Source organism: Drosophila gunungcola (assembly GCF_025200985.1).
Source record: "Drosophila gunungcola strain Sukarami chromosome 2R unlocalized genomic scaffold, Dgunungcola_SK_2 000012F, whole genome shotgun sequence".
NCBI classification, from domain to species: Eukaryota; Metazoa; Arthropoda; class Insecta; order Diptera; family Drosophilidae; genus Drosophila; species Drosophila gunungcola.
In genome coordinates, this window is record NW_026453170.1 from 419,870 (window position 1) to 436,592 (window position 16,723).

A 16,723-nucleotide genomic window follows, 5' to 3' on the forward strand; every position below is an offset into this window, starting at 1 on the left:
TTTTATCGACTTTTCAAATATGGGTTTGGGCCAAAGAATGCGATCGTTGGCCCTATAGTGCATTTGTGGGTATTAGAGTTAGGTCTCATAAATTCCAAATCTCTTGATTTTGTAGCTTCCGAATTTTCGACGTTCATACAAACGGACATGGCTAGATCGGCTCGGCTATTGATCAAGAATATATGTATATACTTTGTATGGTCGCAAACGATTCCTTCTATCTGTTACATACTTTTCCACGAAAACAATATACCCTTTTACTCTACGATTACTTAAATGAAGTTTTTAAACTTAAAATACTTGAAGATGGAAAGGTGTTTGTTTACTTAAAATATCTTCACACAGGAAAATGATATGGGTTTCCCCTTTTGAGTGGAAATGTTTTCAATGGAGAAATTTGTTTATGCTACTCATGGATATAGTAATTTCTAAAACTTACCATATCGTCAGCAAATTGTCCCACATTCATATGTTTCATATATTATTTATTTTTAAAATTGCTTAAACCGTTTTCAGGTTTAAAGATTGGCCCTCCTTCAATAACAAATCAAATGCGATGGGGGAACTTGAAAACAAAGAAAACTGATAAACTATTGTTTACTGTGGATTCACGCAGGTCTTATAAATACATATGTATGTGTGTAGGTATGCTCGATTTCGTGTGTTGGCAAAATAAATGAAATTTCTTGTTGGCCGCGTGGCTACTACGCATCTCATTTGGTCTACGAGACTATCAACCGGTGGATGTGTGGATATTTTTGGGTTTGTTTTGTCGCTTTAGCTGTTGAGGCGGCGACAGCCAAAAATACCGCCCTGACAATGTGATTTTAGCTACGCTTTTCATCGATTATTTCTACTCGCAGTTTTGCAGCCTTGGTCACGTGATCGTGATCCCCGAACATCCGGCAGATGCATTTGTTTATTTTTTGCCTTCCAAAGGATCACTGGGCTGTGTGCCCTATATAAAGCCTATAGATCATATGCATAAATGGGCATAATCCGCTGATCGCTGGGCTTTTTAGCTGCGACAGAGAGGGAGAAAAAGCTTTCGATTAATTAGCATTCGGTTGCCACCCCAACCCTCTCCCTCTTCCGCGCCCTACCCCCACCGCACTGGGAGGAGGACAGGGTGGGAAACAAAGAGAGCGCAAGGTCGGCGCTTTCTCAATTTGAAAACGCCAACGCCGGCCGGTATTTCATTACAACAACAAGATGATCGAACAAAAGCTTTTTCAATTCCCCCCTCAGGCTCAATCTCTCTTCCCTTTTACTCGTATCCTCTCTCATGAGCACAGATAAAAAAACTCACTTTAAATCTAGGCTTAAAAGTGAAAACCTTAAAAAACAATAGCCTCTAGCCATTTCTTGACCTACTACTCAAAAGCTTACAGGTGTTTGGAGAAGATTTTGACTAACGAAAGAGTGGAAGGAAGTGAAAACGAAGGTAAAAAAATACATGGTCACAGCGAATGAGAGGTGGAGCGTAAGACAGTGATAGAGAGAAAGGGTGAGCGCCACTTAATTGTTGTTGTTAATTCAGTTTCGCGAACTTTTTGGTTGGCACTCTCTAGAATCGTCGGCGCTTCGCTTTGCTCCCACTAATAACAGTGGAACGTCAACGAAAAATAATTATTATAGAAGTCAAATAGAATAAAAATTGATTAATCAGTTTTTCTACGATTTCCTTACAGATTATTTACCAGATATGATAGAAAATTCCTACACATATAAATATTAACCATACAATTTCCAACATATCTCAAATTTATGTTGAAGTAATAATAATTTTAGGTAATTGAAATAAGTTAGTTAGTATTAAGAATGATTATTCGTAATCAAATACTCCAGTTTTAGTTTTTCGAAAGCTTTAGACATTTTTTTGGCGGTTTGGGCTACCACATTTTTGGATTCTTTTTAACTCCAATAATAGTTTTTTAAATTTCAACTCACCCATCAAAAGTTACATAATAGGCAGGTCCCACTGTATGCACAAGCGCTCGTCTTCGCTTGGCCGTCGGACCAGCGGGCCAGCGCCATCGCCATCAGTTGCTCGTCACATGTTCGACACTCAAGTAGACCAAAAGCCCAGGGAGCAGTACAGTGCCAACCGAAAACCGATCGAACGGTGAGCAACCGTTGGACAGAATATCGAATATAGCAACTCAGTAACAGTTACACGAAAATACAAATCCGCAACCGTTTACTGCGATATAAAAGCCTGCTCCAGAGCTACCTTTATCAGCCCTTTTGCTGTCAAGTCGAAAACCACATTCTCGAAGCTTTCCGCCGAGTTTCCGCGTGGTCTGTAGAAACGAAAAATATACATACGCCAAAAAAGCAAGCGAAAAAAGTGAAATTAAAATTCAAAATCAAAAGTTTGGAGTTAAGTGAATGTTTCTCAGTGTGTGTGTGTGCAGTGCAACGGTTATAGAAATCCAAAAGTAACGGTGGCCGAGCAATTAAAGTGTTACTTGTCAGAATTTTAGAAAAAAAAAAAACGAATGTTTTGGCTTGTTACTTTGTTGTAGTAATCCAAAATCAAAACCAAATACTAAATATACAGTTCGCCATCCTGGACCGTTCGTTGTTTTTAGTGTAAGGCGCTCTGCCAGCGTTTCGCCGGAACGTCAAACCCTACCCACACCCTGCTGCCCGTCGTCGATAGCATACCGATACCGATTGTTGATACCAATAGCCGCTTGCTGTTTATAACAATTTGATTAAAAATTCAGCAATCCGTGCCCTACTTTACAAAGACCTATAAGATAGGATTCTGTTCGGTTCCCATCCTAAAAAATCACGAAGCAGCCATCCATCCGTGGATTTTGGATAATGAGCGACTAGGCACGAGCTATTCGAATTGTTAAGGTAAATACAAATAAATAGACTCACACACAATCACCGTTATTGATCTCGCACAATTTGTGGGGCTACGTGACTGCAGCACAGTTCTCGGGGTCCGGGGGATTCGCAAATCGCAGATCGCATCGTGTCGCATAGTTTTGTGTTCTGCCTATAATGAAAAGCAAACCAGAAATGCGGATAACGATCTAGGCACACACACCACCCGCCCTCGGCCCATGCCCCCTTTTGGTTCTCGCGTAGTCTTGGCATCTGGCATTTCCGGTTTCGCTATTTTTTGGCGGTGTAGAGATATGTAGATGAAAACACCTTAAGATATTATTCAACCCAAGATCCTCCTCTTGATGTGTTTGTATTTACTGCTCTGAGAAAAATAACAAAATTGTTTGTTTTACTTGTAAAGCTTATTTTAATAATATGAAATATCACACTTCGAAACTAATCGTTAATCAAACCCAAACCACTTTTAACGAGGTAAAAAATAGTATTGATCGCACTTTTCGTTACAGTTTTCTTTTCATACATGTGTAGCTGCAGGGCGCCAAAAGAGAAAATTATTGAAATTTTATATTTGCTGACACGAAAATATAATTATTTAGAAACAACATTTTTATGTCAGAGTTATTTGATGTTGAGGGTATAGCCTTTCTTACCCAAAGAGGTTAAAACTTTCGAAAAAGTTGCTTTGCTTTGACTACTCAAAAAGAGGCGGAACGTAATCTTTGCTCATTTCTTATCAAAAATGCCAAAAGAGATAAGAATCTAAAATCACGTTTTGCAAAAGGAAAATACTGTTTTTTTGTTGAACATTTTTTTAGTAGCCTTTGTAATTTATTTTTGCCAATGCAAAGGGTCAAATTTTATTTTAGACAATATTGTGATTGCATAAAATTGTCTATATATTATATTATTATATACACGAAACTAAACAAAAAAGAAACAGTATTTCTCTTTTGCAAATTGAGGGCTTTAATCGTGATTTTAGACATATAGATCCTTTGACAATAATACTTACAATTACATGGATTAACTTCCTCCCCTACTATTTTGAACTATGTCTCAAAATTGTGGTTTCTGCATAATATATCAATGATAAAATCTGCCATATTCACAACGAAGACGGAAAAATATCGTCTACATCATTATTGAATTTTGAAAAAAGGAATTCGGTTGACTATAATATAATATGGACAATAAAAAAGCAATTTAACGCACTTGGGAATACCCAGTTTATTTTAGTAAAAATTATACACATGTACTAATACGTTTGCTCGTTAAGGGGAAAAATTATCGTCGTTCTTGAATTCATCCATCATGTTAGGGTTCAAGATCGGTTAGTGTTCGACAGTTCTGGAAAAGTAATTAACTCATTTGGAAGGGGAGGAGATCAGTATTGAATTTCTCGTATACGAAATGAATGTACATTTGTAGATACATATACGTATAAGCGATTAAGTCATAATGTCTGGTAAACAATAACAAAAGACTCAGGGGGATGGTTTAATTTCGTAAATATCTACTTTGGTTTCATACAAGGGTATAGTATTACTATTTTAGTTAGAAACTGCAAGGCAACGTAACATTTTTGAAAATATTTTATTATTATATCTTATAAATATTGAGTAGATTTGGGTTGCTTTTGAATTCAAATTATAATTATAAACCTTACTTTGTACCTTAGATAATAAAGATAATTTAATGTCTTGTGAACGTTCTGGTAAAATATGTATTAATATATATATGTATTAATATTATCAATTAAGGGGAATTTCTTTTTCCATACAGTTTTTTTTTTAGTTTTTGAAGTTGTATATTTATTTGTTGGTAACTCCAGACATATACCCTAAGGGCATTTAAAAGGTAATTTTTCCTATATATATACATATGTGGTAGGTTCATTATTCAATGTCAGATTTTGGTAGGCAAAAAACTTATTCAAATCAATCTAATCTTAATTTACTCGTACTCTTCATGTGTATTATGATAGATTTGCAATAAACATATTCAAAATCACATAAATTTTATTTTAAATTAAAAAAAAAATTAAAAGTAGATCGTTTAAAATATTTTCCCATGAGGAACCTGTGAATGAAAAATGTTAGTATATTTGACAAGTTTTCGGCTTGTAGGACGGTAGATTTCATAACAAACTAGTATTTTTTCGAAACATCTACAAGAAGCAATGGATTTCGGCGTCAAGTTTTTAAAAAGACTATACTCTGCGGATGATTGCTGCTTAAGTAAAAAGTACTCTATTAACCAGAAAATTGCAAGGTCCCTAACAAAGATCCATCTTGGCCAGTGTAAACACATTTTTTTCGCATATGCGACTAGTCTAAAAAGGCACCTTAAATTTTCCAGGTAGTTCCTTATACGGTGCATATGGAAGATGGCATTTCCTCTTTCTTTCTTCCATTTCTAACCTTACCTTGTCCGCAAGCTTATATTTAAAACATTTGTTTTGTTAAAAAAAAAAAAAATTAAAAAACGTTGCTAAAATCATTCATTCTATGCCTTAAATGCAACAACGCGAACATTGTATTGAGTTGCAGCACGACATTAAGTTTACACTAAATTTGGACCGACTTAATATTCGCACGTTAGGTTAAACAACATTTAAAGGCAACACAAAAATGATTCTGTTATATCGAAATTAAAACATCTCCCAAAGTATCTGAATAATAAACATAAACTTAAGTTTATCGATATCGTTTCGACGAACTATGCAAATTTTGTTTTTAAACTAAAAAAAAATTTTTCCTGAACCTTGGAATTTGTTTTTCATGACACACATAACACATTTTGGCGAGCGGGTAGATCAGAAATCAGAAAAAAGTTATTCTTTAGATTCGTTGTAACGTCGACTATGTTTCCCGAGGCAGATTTTTTTATTTTGCATTTATTAACAGTTATGCAACCATAAGTGAAATATTAAATTTTTTACTTAATTTTTTTACCTATTGGGGATATGGATTATGTTTTGTGAACAGTTTGAAAACAAAATTTTTTAAATCGGACTAGTTCTTCTATAAAACGTCTTACTCGGCAGCTAAAAAAACATTGCTTTCGAGAAAACGCTTTTAAAGGTAAATAATGGTGTATAATTGATTGAAATACATATGTTCGTAGGTAACTTTCGGTTAGTAGGAGCATGCGAAAAAATATTATTTCGACAAAATCCTTTTTGCAGCGCATTCCCAGACATACATATGTACACAGATTAAAATATATTTAAAAAAAATTAATTTTTCGAAACTGCGAGAGTATAAAACCCCCTTAACTAATTAGTTTACTGATCACACATTCAATCGCCGCATTTTGAAAAGAGAAGAGTAAGGCAAAGTAAAATAAAGCATTCTCATACGAAAACTTACATCATCGAGCGGGGGACAGAAAGAGACAGAGGGACAACGCGCCCGCCAAATGGAAAGTATTTACATACATATGTATGTATTTATGTCTGTACATATAGGCGTAACTATACAAACATACATATTTAGATATGCGTTTTTTTCGGCGATTTTGTTTTTTGCTTTTTCGGATGAACGCAAAAAATAAGTAATATAAATTGCGCGTTTAAAAATTGTGGAACTTTTTATACTTATAGAGCTCATTTAGGAAACCACAGCAGTTAATCAGTGATAAAAGCTAAGCAAAGACGGCAGAAATAGACTGCGTTCATTAGCAATTTTTGACTGGCTTTATATACATACATATGTACATATTTACATACATACAGTGGGCAAAATAAGTTTAAGTACACTTTGCACTGAAATTTCATGTAAAATGTTCGTTAACTTGTTATGCCCACTGTAAAAAACTCAACGGAATTTTGAACATTCTTCTAGAAAATGCTTAAAACTATTGTTCGTCAATGCAATTTACCAATAACTAATTTTGTTTCTTCCCTTATCTTTTTTTTTCTTTTCATGATGATGCGCTCTCTCTGTTTTATCTTTCGGTAAATGCTATCCAACAGGGGTAGCAAAAACGCAGAACAGCAATTTCGAGAAAAATACGCAGTTGGGAAAAAGTGTTAGCAAGTAAGAAACAACATTATTGAATTTCGTGATTAAAAACATTTAAATGGTGTACAACAAAAGCTCATTTTGTATAAAAATAACAAGTACGCTAGCGAAATATTCAAAATAATATAAAATCGCAGCACGCCAGCAACAACAAGACGTGGCACAAACTAAAAACACAAAAAAGCTCACAATCAACGAAATCGAGAGCGAATGCGCGCGCGCGAGAGAGATAGCAGAAAAGCAGAGTAAAAAAGAGAGAGGGACAAGAAGAGCGGTAACCGAGAGCGACAACAACAAAACACAAGCGCAAGCAGAAGCCAAAAGCCAATTGCGCACGGAACGTAGAACGGAGAAAACTAACGGAACTTTAGAATCGCAGCACGGATAACAGTTAAAAAGGGTAAACAAAGAGACAGGGAAAATGGTAAACAAGGTGAATGGCAAAAAGGCGGAAAAGGACAAGGAGAGGCAGCGAGAGGCAATGTTGCCGGCGGCGGGCAACAACAGCAGCAACATCGGAAACAGCAGCAACATCGAAAACAGCAGCAACCTTAGCAACATAAACAACAACAAAACGAATAACAAAACAACAAACAAAACAACAAACAATAAAGGGCTAAATGCCAAGCCCAACAACGTTAACAAAAAGAATGGAGGCAAGGGACAGCAGCAACAACAACAGCAGCAGCAACAACAGCAACGCAGTAGCAAAAAAGCTAAGCCACAGCGGCAACAGATATTTTTGCAATCGCTGCCACGCGACAGCAGCAACTACAGAAGCAACAATTACAGGAGCAACATCAATATCAGTAGCAACATTAGTAGCAACAGCAACAAAAGCAGCAACAGTAACAGCATCAATAGTAACAGCAACACCTTGGACACACCGGCCACATTGGACAGTGGATTGGGCAAAATAAATCCCGCTGAACTGCTAACGGCAGCCTTGGCCGTGCCCTGTGCCAAATGCTCAAAGCCATCGATGATCTCTAGTCTGACCACCGCCGTAACAGCATCCACATCCTCCGTTTCCACCTCCGCCACCTCGTCGTCGTCATCAACCAGTTCTGGATCGGAGACCGCCAGCAATCATAGCGATCTCAACTATCCGGAACCGGTTGTCTACTCTGGCAAGCAGTATCGCAAATCCAAATCCTATATGGGTGCATCCCACTACAATAGTTCATCTAATACATACCAATCGGGTCGGGCGCCCAATGCCGCTGGCGGTGGTAATGGCAATCATGTAGCGTATAGACGGTCCCATAGCGATCGTCGCAACTCGTTCGATCGCACTTTCGCCGAAAGGAATCGCGACTTTGTGCCCATTGTGCCGCCGTCGCGTCCGGTCTTGTCCTCATCCAACATCGCCGGTGTCATGGCCAGCGCCTCCAAGCTTACGATCATAGAACGGTTCGGCAAAGGACGTATCGCGTATCCCATAATGCAGGTGAGTCGAGAAAAGATCTATAACCTTCGAGTGAATCGATTATTTATTTTAAAGTTTTTATTGAAGATACTAAATTCTTTTACTAGAAGTTTTACATCAAACCTTGTAGTCCGTCATAGATAACAACATTAAATGTTGTCCCTTTGTTGTTTTAAAATGTGTTTCCACTAAGAAGCCGGATCTTTCATTTTTAAAAAAAAAGTTCACTTGTAATATATAAATGCTTTTAATCATTTGTAGAAAAGAATTATCTCTGAGCGTTTGACTAAAAGGGACAAACAATAGTTTGAAAATAAAGAAAAATATTCCATGTAATGTCAATATTGGCACTCACTGTAGGACCATTACATTAATCTTTTCTATGATAGAAATCCATCAGATAATAAATATTTGTCTTTGGGAATCACCAAATTACAAGCCAATTCAAATTTTCTGATTTTTATTTTTTTGATAACATTTAATATTATTTGACTATTAAGAGAAAGGTTTTGTCTTAACTTAAAGTACTTTGTTATTCTGTTTGATAGAAGCTATAATTTTGAACGATTTCATGTTGATAATGTAACATTAATAAGCCAGTGTACTAAGGGACTAAACCTAACTAAGTATTGTTTCTATCGATGAACGCTCGAAATTGATATGGGATCATAAATAATAACATTTACAAGTGCCAATCCTACTCAGCCTTTAAAAAAGCAGTAAGTGAGAGCGGCATTAGTCTTTGGGATTTGTATTTATTACGTTCGTAACTGCACACCCAGAGAAAAACCACATAGTAAAATTAAACATTAATATATATGAATGTAACATTTTTTGTTTAAACATAAACATACTTAAAATAAACTAAAAACATGATAATGTATGCCAATAAGGAAAATTGTAGATTTAATTATTTTTTTTTTATTTAAAACTAAACATTTCCATACTTAAAAATAAAAGTGTAGCACACTTTGATTTAAACACAACACCACTCGGGGCTAAATCAGCACCGAAAATATTGTATTCAAAACAAAGTGGAAATATTTGGAATTACCATGACTTTTTTCTGGGTGTAGCACAATTTATTGTATATAAATCACATGTTTGTTTTTTTATGGTATTGAAGTAAGAATCTTGGTTTTTAAAGTTTATTATTGGAAATACGATTTGAAAATTTAGGAAAAAACATAAACGCAGTATCTAATACCCCCCCAAAGTGAGGAAACTTTCGTAGCTTTCCATTGGTTTGAATGTTGGTACCATTTGAGAAGTTTGCGTTCTAATCAGTTTTAGCAGCTACCGAAGGAAGCAGCCATAATTAATGGCACACAAACAAGTACTGATGATAAGAAAAAGAGCAAGAATGGCGAGAAAGTGAGTGCTTAGTCACCTATATATTTTTGATAAGCTGATTTCATTTCGGGAGTCGCAAAATGGGAGTCGTAGAAACTAAACTGCACAACTCGAAACAAACAATCTAAGACTTTTCTCTCCGCACTGATTTGCGGGCCTTTTTTGCAAGTGTTTTGCAATTTGTTATCTCTTCCCTGTGTGTATGTGACAATATTCTTTTTGTTTGTTATTTACGGTTATGCACTTGAGGCGAAATATAACGTATACGCTCTGGTTGACAGCAGGCAATTTGTTGCCACCGATTTTGTGCAATCGAGAGAGACAAATGCGATGCTAATATACGGAAACACTGATGTCTCGCCTTGAATCTCCGTCACTCTTAATAGCTGCTTATGTATATACATTCTGGCCCAACAACTCGAGTTCCAAACAATATGGTAACCAAATCTCTGCGAGAATTTCGAGTCAGGTATTTTATGCAAATTTCTCGTTGACGTCTCTTGTCATTTGATTTTGATTTTATTGTGGAAAAAAATTAACCGAAAGTGGTTTGATTAGCATGTGCTAAAACACTGAGCTAGTTAACAAAACTAGTTCTAAACGAACCAAAATACAGGAAAAAATAAGACAAACTGATGCGAAAAGTGAAACTTGTTTGGACCTAGCTATATATTGCCAAATAAACTGTTGCCTAGGGATGATTTAGAAAGCTAACCTGAAATTATCACAAAGGAACTCTTTTACAAAACCACTAAGAGTCAAACCAGCCCTAAAATTTATCAATTACAGTCACTTCTTGGCTAATTTGCCTTCGTCTTGGGCTGTGCCGTTTTTAACAACTGTTTCAACAATTTGCTTAGCCTTGGCATTACCTTTGCTGGCCTTCAAATCGTAAGAACAAAAACTAGACGAAAACATTGAAAATTTTCAGAAAAACAATCCGAACACACATTTTCTAATGAATCACTCGAATTGGATCTCTCGGCAACTTGTTGATGTTTACTCTTTTGGTCGCAGACATACATTAAATTGCCCCACGTGAATTTTGACTCCGAAGCACAGTAGGCCAAGTTATGACATTGGCTGGTGAAAATACTTGGCTTGGAAACAAATCTCTCCACACGTGGCCAACACTTTAGCAACGGAAGCGAGCCCATTGATAAGATAGTGAGTGGAACTTCTTATGCCGAAAGCTCTGTAACAGAAAGTCTTGAATTTGGTTATATAGGTAATTCAAATTATGGTTGGTTTATATTTTTCTTTCCAACCTTAGATCAAGTAGGTTAAAAACTATAAAAAAATATTGTTTAACTTCTTCGATAAAAGATTAGGAGTTATAATTCTAGAAGTTTAATAGTCTCCTATCTAGTTTTAACTCGTATTTTAATTTTACTTTTTAATGATTGAGGGTAAAAAAAATGGTCAAGTACCTTCTCGGATAAAGTTATCGCTGAAGTTGAGATGTCAATGTGATAATGATATTATATATATATACAGTTATCGCATAGAAATATCGCACAAGTCCAGTTATCACAGGAAGTTGGAAACTGAAGTCAGCTAGCTTTCAAACTAAGATTGTGATATAACAATAATAACAGATATACTTCATAGGAAATGAGTTGATTACGCAGTAATTTAAAACGAAAAGGTAAATGTTCCCTTTCTGTCTTATAAATAGAATGGTTTTGGGATACTCTTTCATCACAAATTGTTTACTAGTGGTTTTGGAAGTCAAATTTTTAGACCGCTTTACATTGTCGAAACGCATATAAAGTAAGTACTCAACCCAAAGTGTGTTCCCAGTATGCGGGGATTTCCAGACTTGATTTGAATCTCGTCAAAGATTCGCAAACATTCTGAAGCTTATCAGGCATGGCGATTGTACAAGCACACATAGGTATATATTATAAATTGAAATATATCAACTCTTTTGCTTACGTCAAGCGTCATTTAAATCTGTATATGAATACGAGTGTGCTATATGGACAGGTGGAAATGTTTACAATGAACCGTCTGAGCTACGAACTTTCTGTTGGAGCAGCTGATGATATAATCTCCCTTTGCAGTATGCTTTTCCAGGCCATTCTTTTCTAAATATATTTAAAAAACAAGAAGGAACGCTATAACCCGACCATTATACACTAGTTAATTAGCTTAACAATTTCAAAATAAATAAATCTACCGAGCTTCAGGATCACTACTAAACCGAACCTCGAATTTTCACATATCCAAAAATTAACATTTATTCTAATTGCTTTTAAAATAATGTAAAATTTGTGTATGATAGATATTAACCTATTCGATCAACATATACCTATAGCATGGCTTCAACCATGTCAAAAAAGTAAATTACAGGCTTTCGCGATTTTTGGGCGTTTGAGTGTGCGTGCATGTAAAACACCAAATCTGTAGTTTTTATAATTTCCGATATCTCGACGTTCATGCGGACGGACAGACAGACATGACTAGATCGACTGAGCTGCTGTCCTGACCAAGAATATATATTCTTTAAGAGTCTCAAAGGCTTTTTTTTATCTGTCACATAATTTCAACGAATATAATATACCCTTTTACCTTACGAGTAACGGGTATAAAAAAACATATGCCTGTGTGTTTCAGAGGTTGTATAGCGTGCCAAGCTTTTTCTATTTTCTCTTAATTATTATATTTGTTTCTATTATTATTTGAGTCAGTCAATATTACGCTTCCAAATCGCATATTGTTTTCGCGAACTGCCACAGCTGTGTGTGAGCAACATTTGCTTCAGTTGGGTTCCACCAACTCAACTGCGTAGTAAAAATCATTTATAAATATGATTTTGTCGGCAAAAAAGCGTTGGTGAGCGATGAAAAAGTTATGGTGTGCCAAAACTGCAGGTGTGTGCGCGATTCTTTTGATTATTGAAATTAGGGGCAGAACAAATTAAATATGAAAAGAAAAGTACTGTAAGGGGCTGCTATCACGTGTGCTCGAGATTCCACACGCTTATCGTAGCTGCCAAAAAACGTGCAAAATATAATAAATTCAATGGCGTTAGACCACAAAGAAAAGACCCACTCAACGTGGCTAGAAAGTTTCATGACAATTCAAATTTTGAGATTTATCACACTTCATATCGCTTCCACCCTAAGGCAAAAGTAGCGATTCTTTTTTGAGCTTAGCAGACTTTGCGCCTTGGTAACGGAATGGCTATATGGATTTGTGATGCGTTCTACTTTTGAGCCCAGCCTGAAAATAGGCAACATGAACCTGGTTTTCTATTCAAAATATTTATTACATTTAGGTAAAATACGTGTAGACTACCTCTGCTAGAAATTGGTTTGTTCTTCAGATCTTAAGCTACTGTTGAAACCTAAAAAACTGCTATGAAAGCATACGCTCTTTAATATGATGATTCAAAAGCTAAAAGTTTATATAAAAAGTTTTTTTTTTAATTATTATTTGTTTAATGTGAGTTTAAAATAAATTATACGAATTTGGTAAAAGAAAAGAGAGAAAGCTACTGCGGCCAGACCAATTTTATATACTTTTGTAGCGATTTCAAAAAAAATTCTATATAACGATTTATATGAGTTATATCCAGCTATGTTCAAAATAATAGTAATGCTATCGTCCCTCATCTTTAATGTTTCTTATTGTCATTTATCTTGTCTAGTTTATGCAATGGTAATTTTATTAGGTAAAACTATTTATAGTTGAAAACAAAAGAAATCCGGTTCATTTGCTTTTTATTTTATGGAAATCAGTTATTATCCTTAATTAGGTCTTATTTCGGCCTGTGAAAATAATAGAGGTGATGACTATTAATTAATTTAATAAAAATTAAAAAAGCGTAATGATTTTTAATTCTAAATTATTTAATAATCAACAAAATCCTTTTTGTTATAACAATTTTGCCATTTGGAAAATAATATTTTGTTTTCTGGATTTGAGAAAAATACATTTCCCGTGCTGCCATAACTCTTTAAAAAAGTAATGAAGGTTTTTCAGCCGAATAAAGTTTTTATAATTTTTAATTAGTTGCACACAATCCAGTAATAAATCTTAGCTACAAATCTAAGTTTATATAACGCTAGACCTCTTTGTAAAAATGTAACTATTAAAAGTATAGCTTAACTTATGAGGTCATAGCATTTAAAATATCATAAAATAAAAAAAATGTTAAGTGCATCGTTTTATTTGTTGCTAGAATAGTTAAGTAATGGGTGCCTCAATACAGTAAAAGCCAAATATTTGTTTACAAATACGAAAAAAACAAGTTATCAGACAGAGCCAGAACACTAATAGAAGGAAATTTAAGATAAATCTAATAATACTTAAGCCTAGGCTTATTTTGTGTAATGGTCTTTAATAATCACTTTAATACTTTTACAGATATTTTTAATAAATTTCCAGCCCACTTCTCGTATACGTAATTTTTGTACCTACTCATAAACAGGCGTTGGTATTAAATATTTCTGTGTATAATACGGTAAATTACAATTAATTTCATGTTGTGCCCCAGGTTAATTTTTTTCAAATTATAGAAGGTATAGAAGGTCAATAAATTTTATTTTTAAAAACCCATGAAAATTTACTTTTAGTCACTCGATGGACTTTATTAGATAAATCATGGCAAAATTGGGACAAGAAAATAACAATTACAAACATTTAAAGATGAGGGGCGGTGGCACTAATATTATTTTGGCCGCAACTGTATGCTTTAAAAACAACAACAAACTAGTTATGTTGATTTTTTTGATAAATTAATAAAACATAAACATAAGTCCGAACTTTTTTAAACTGGCCACAAGAAATGGATTAAAATTTGTTTTTAACTGAACACTACTTTTTTGGTTAGTATTTCTGATTTAAAAAATGTTCTTTGAAGGATTTTCGGGCAAGAAATTTGTGCTTAATAATATTAAAAAAAAATTTTATTTTCAGAAATGTATAATATGATTGACCGATTCAAATCAACTCAACGAATATAAACACTTTTCAGCTCGAAAAACTGCTAAAAATAGAGTTAAACTCCAAAAACTTTAACTAGCCATAAATTCATCATATAAGCCAAATTGCAAAATGAATTATTTAGAATTTTAAGTTTCGGTTACATCTTTGAGCGAAAATTTGTTAAACGTTAAAATTGTGTGCAAGATATACAAAACTAAAAATTTAAATAAATGTTACCAAATCCAATCATTTACCTAATGAAGGCAGTTTCAAAATCCATTAGCTTATTCAAATATAACTGTGATACCAAATCAAATAAATCATGCTTATCTCGATCTGCTCATTGCGAAGCGAATCGCAGCAGGGCCAGTATCATAGAAACGGCGCTGCAAGGCAGGTCTACTTCCACTCCACCAGAGTTCTTTGTGTATGTGCCCTCTAATTAGGAAAGACAATGGACCCAGCAGTAGGGGGAGACACCCGATAATGCCACGGAAATAATGCCTGGCGCCTGTGAAATCAGAGGCGACGGCAATCGCCGTGCGGAGGCAAAGTCTGTTGGAATGACGATGACCCCTAACCTGACATCATAGCATATCTTTGAGGATTTTGTGTATATACTCGGATTTGTTTCTGTGGCAGCATAATAATAGGTTGTTGAACAAAAGTAAAAACAAAACCATCAAAATGGTCAGTCCAACGATAAGAAGTAAAGAAATGCAGAGCCACTTGAAATGTTTGTGGTCGCCACACAATCAAATGCATATTCCCATTTATTTCTATATTTATTTATTTTTGATTTTGAGGTGCCTGTTGCCGTCGCGATAAGAAAGCGAGAAAAACAGAGAGAAAACCGCAAACGGATCGTAGAAAATACAAGTTCATTTGATGTTGATAAGGCAGAAGCAGTCTGTCGGGGGTCGGTGGTATAGGGGGCTTGAGAGGCATTCCAATCAACCAAATTGTATTTACTTTTAAGGCTCTTTTGTAGATTCAAGATTGCATTGATTCCTGATATCGCAGAGAGCCCACTCAACGGGTGTAAACGCAAATCCGAATACAATGTTTGGGCTTGGAGGTTGTAACTGATAACCATGGCTCAAAAGTAGACATCGCCTGTCAGCGTTACGCTCATCAATGAATCTTTCGAATAAGCAATATTGTGAGTGCACTTGATTTGACCGAAAGTTGGTTGAACCCTCAGTAGCATCTAACCGATCGTTTCACATTTAACTGATTTCGTAACAATCTATTTATAGGTAAAAATGTTTAAACAATGTGCTTAAAACCAGAGACCGTAAATAATGATTAATTTTTTTTTTTTAAATTAAAAAACATACTTTTAATGACCATAAGAAAGAATAGTTTACAACCAAATTAGTCTCTTTGTCCAAGCAAAGCATTTCTAAAAAAATCATTATTTTTCAGTAATTTAATAACATAACAATTATTTTCGACCAAAAAAATAAAATTATTCCTTTTTTATGCCAAAACTGTTAAAAATCCTTGTACAGTCATCACAAAACTATCCCTAAGTATTTTTATACCCTCTGTATTATAATTTCAGTCAGAAGTTTGCAACGCAGTGAAGGAGACATCTCCGACCCTATAAAGTATATATATTCTTGATCAGCATCACTAGGAGAGTCTATCTAGCACTGTCCGTCCGCTTGTTTCTACGCAAACTAGTCTCTCAGTTTTAAAGCTATCTGCATGAAACTTTCCCAAAAGTTTTATTTCAATTGCAGGTAGTATATAAGTCGAAACGAGCCGGATCGGACGACTATAGCATATAGCTCCCATAGGAACAATCGAAAAAAAAATAAAAAAAAATTATAACTTCGCTGTTTTTATACCTTTGCAGAGGGTATTATAATTTCAGTCAGAAGTTTGCAACGCAGTGAAGGAGACGTTTCCGACGCTATAAAGTATATATATTCTTGATCAGCATCACTAGTAGAGTCGATCTAGCCATGTCCGTCTGTCCGTCTGTCCGTCCGTTTATATGCAAACTAGTCTCTCAGTTTTAAAGCTATCTGCATGAAACTTTCCCAAAAGTTGTCTTTCTATTGCAGGTAGTATATAAGTCGGAACGAGCCGGATCGGACGACTATAG

General features: G+C 35.0%; 1 protein-coding gene across 1 annotated transcript in view; it reads left to right on the forward strand.

Annotated features, from left to right (window-relative positions):
- The first annotated feature begins 2,034 nt into the window (after positions 1 to 2,034).
- LOC128255835 (terminal nucleotidyltransferase 5C) overlaps positions 2,035 to 16,723 on the forward strand; it is a 55,444-nt gene continuing 40,755 nt past the window's right edge. Inside the window, exons 1-2 of the mRNA XM_052985600.1 lie at positions 2,035 to 2,868; positions 6,842 to 8,340. Coding sequence (XP_052841560.1) covers positions 7,312 to 8,340 — 1,029 coding nt within the window. The 5' untranslated portion in view covers positions 2,035 to 2,868; positions 6,842 to 7,311. The remainder of the gene's footprint in view (positions 2,869 to 6,841; positions 8,341 to 16,723) is intronic.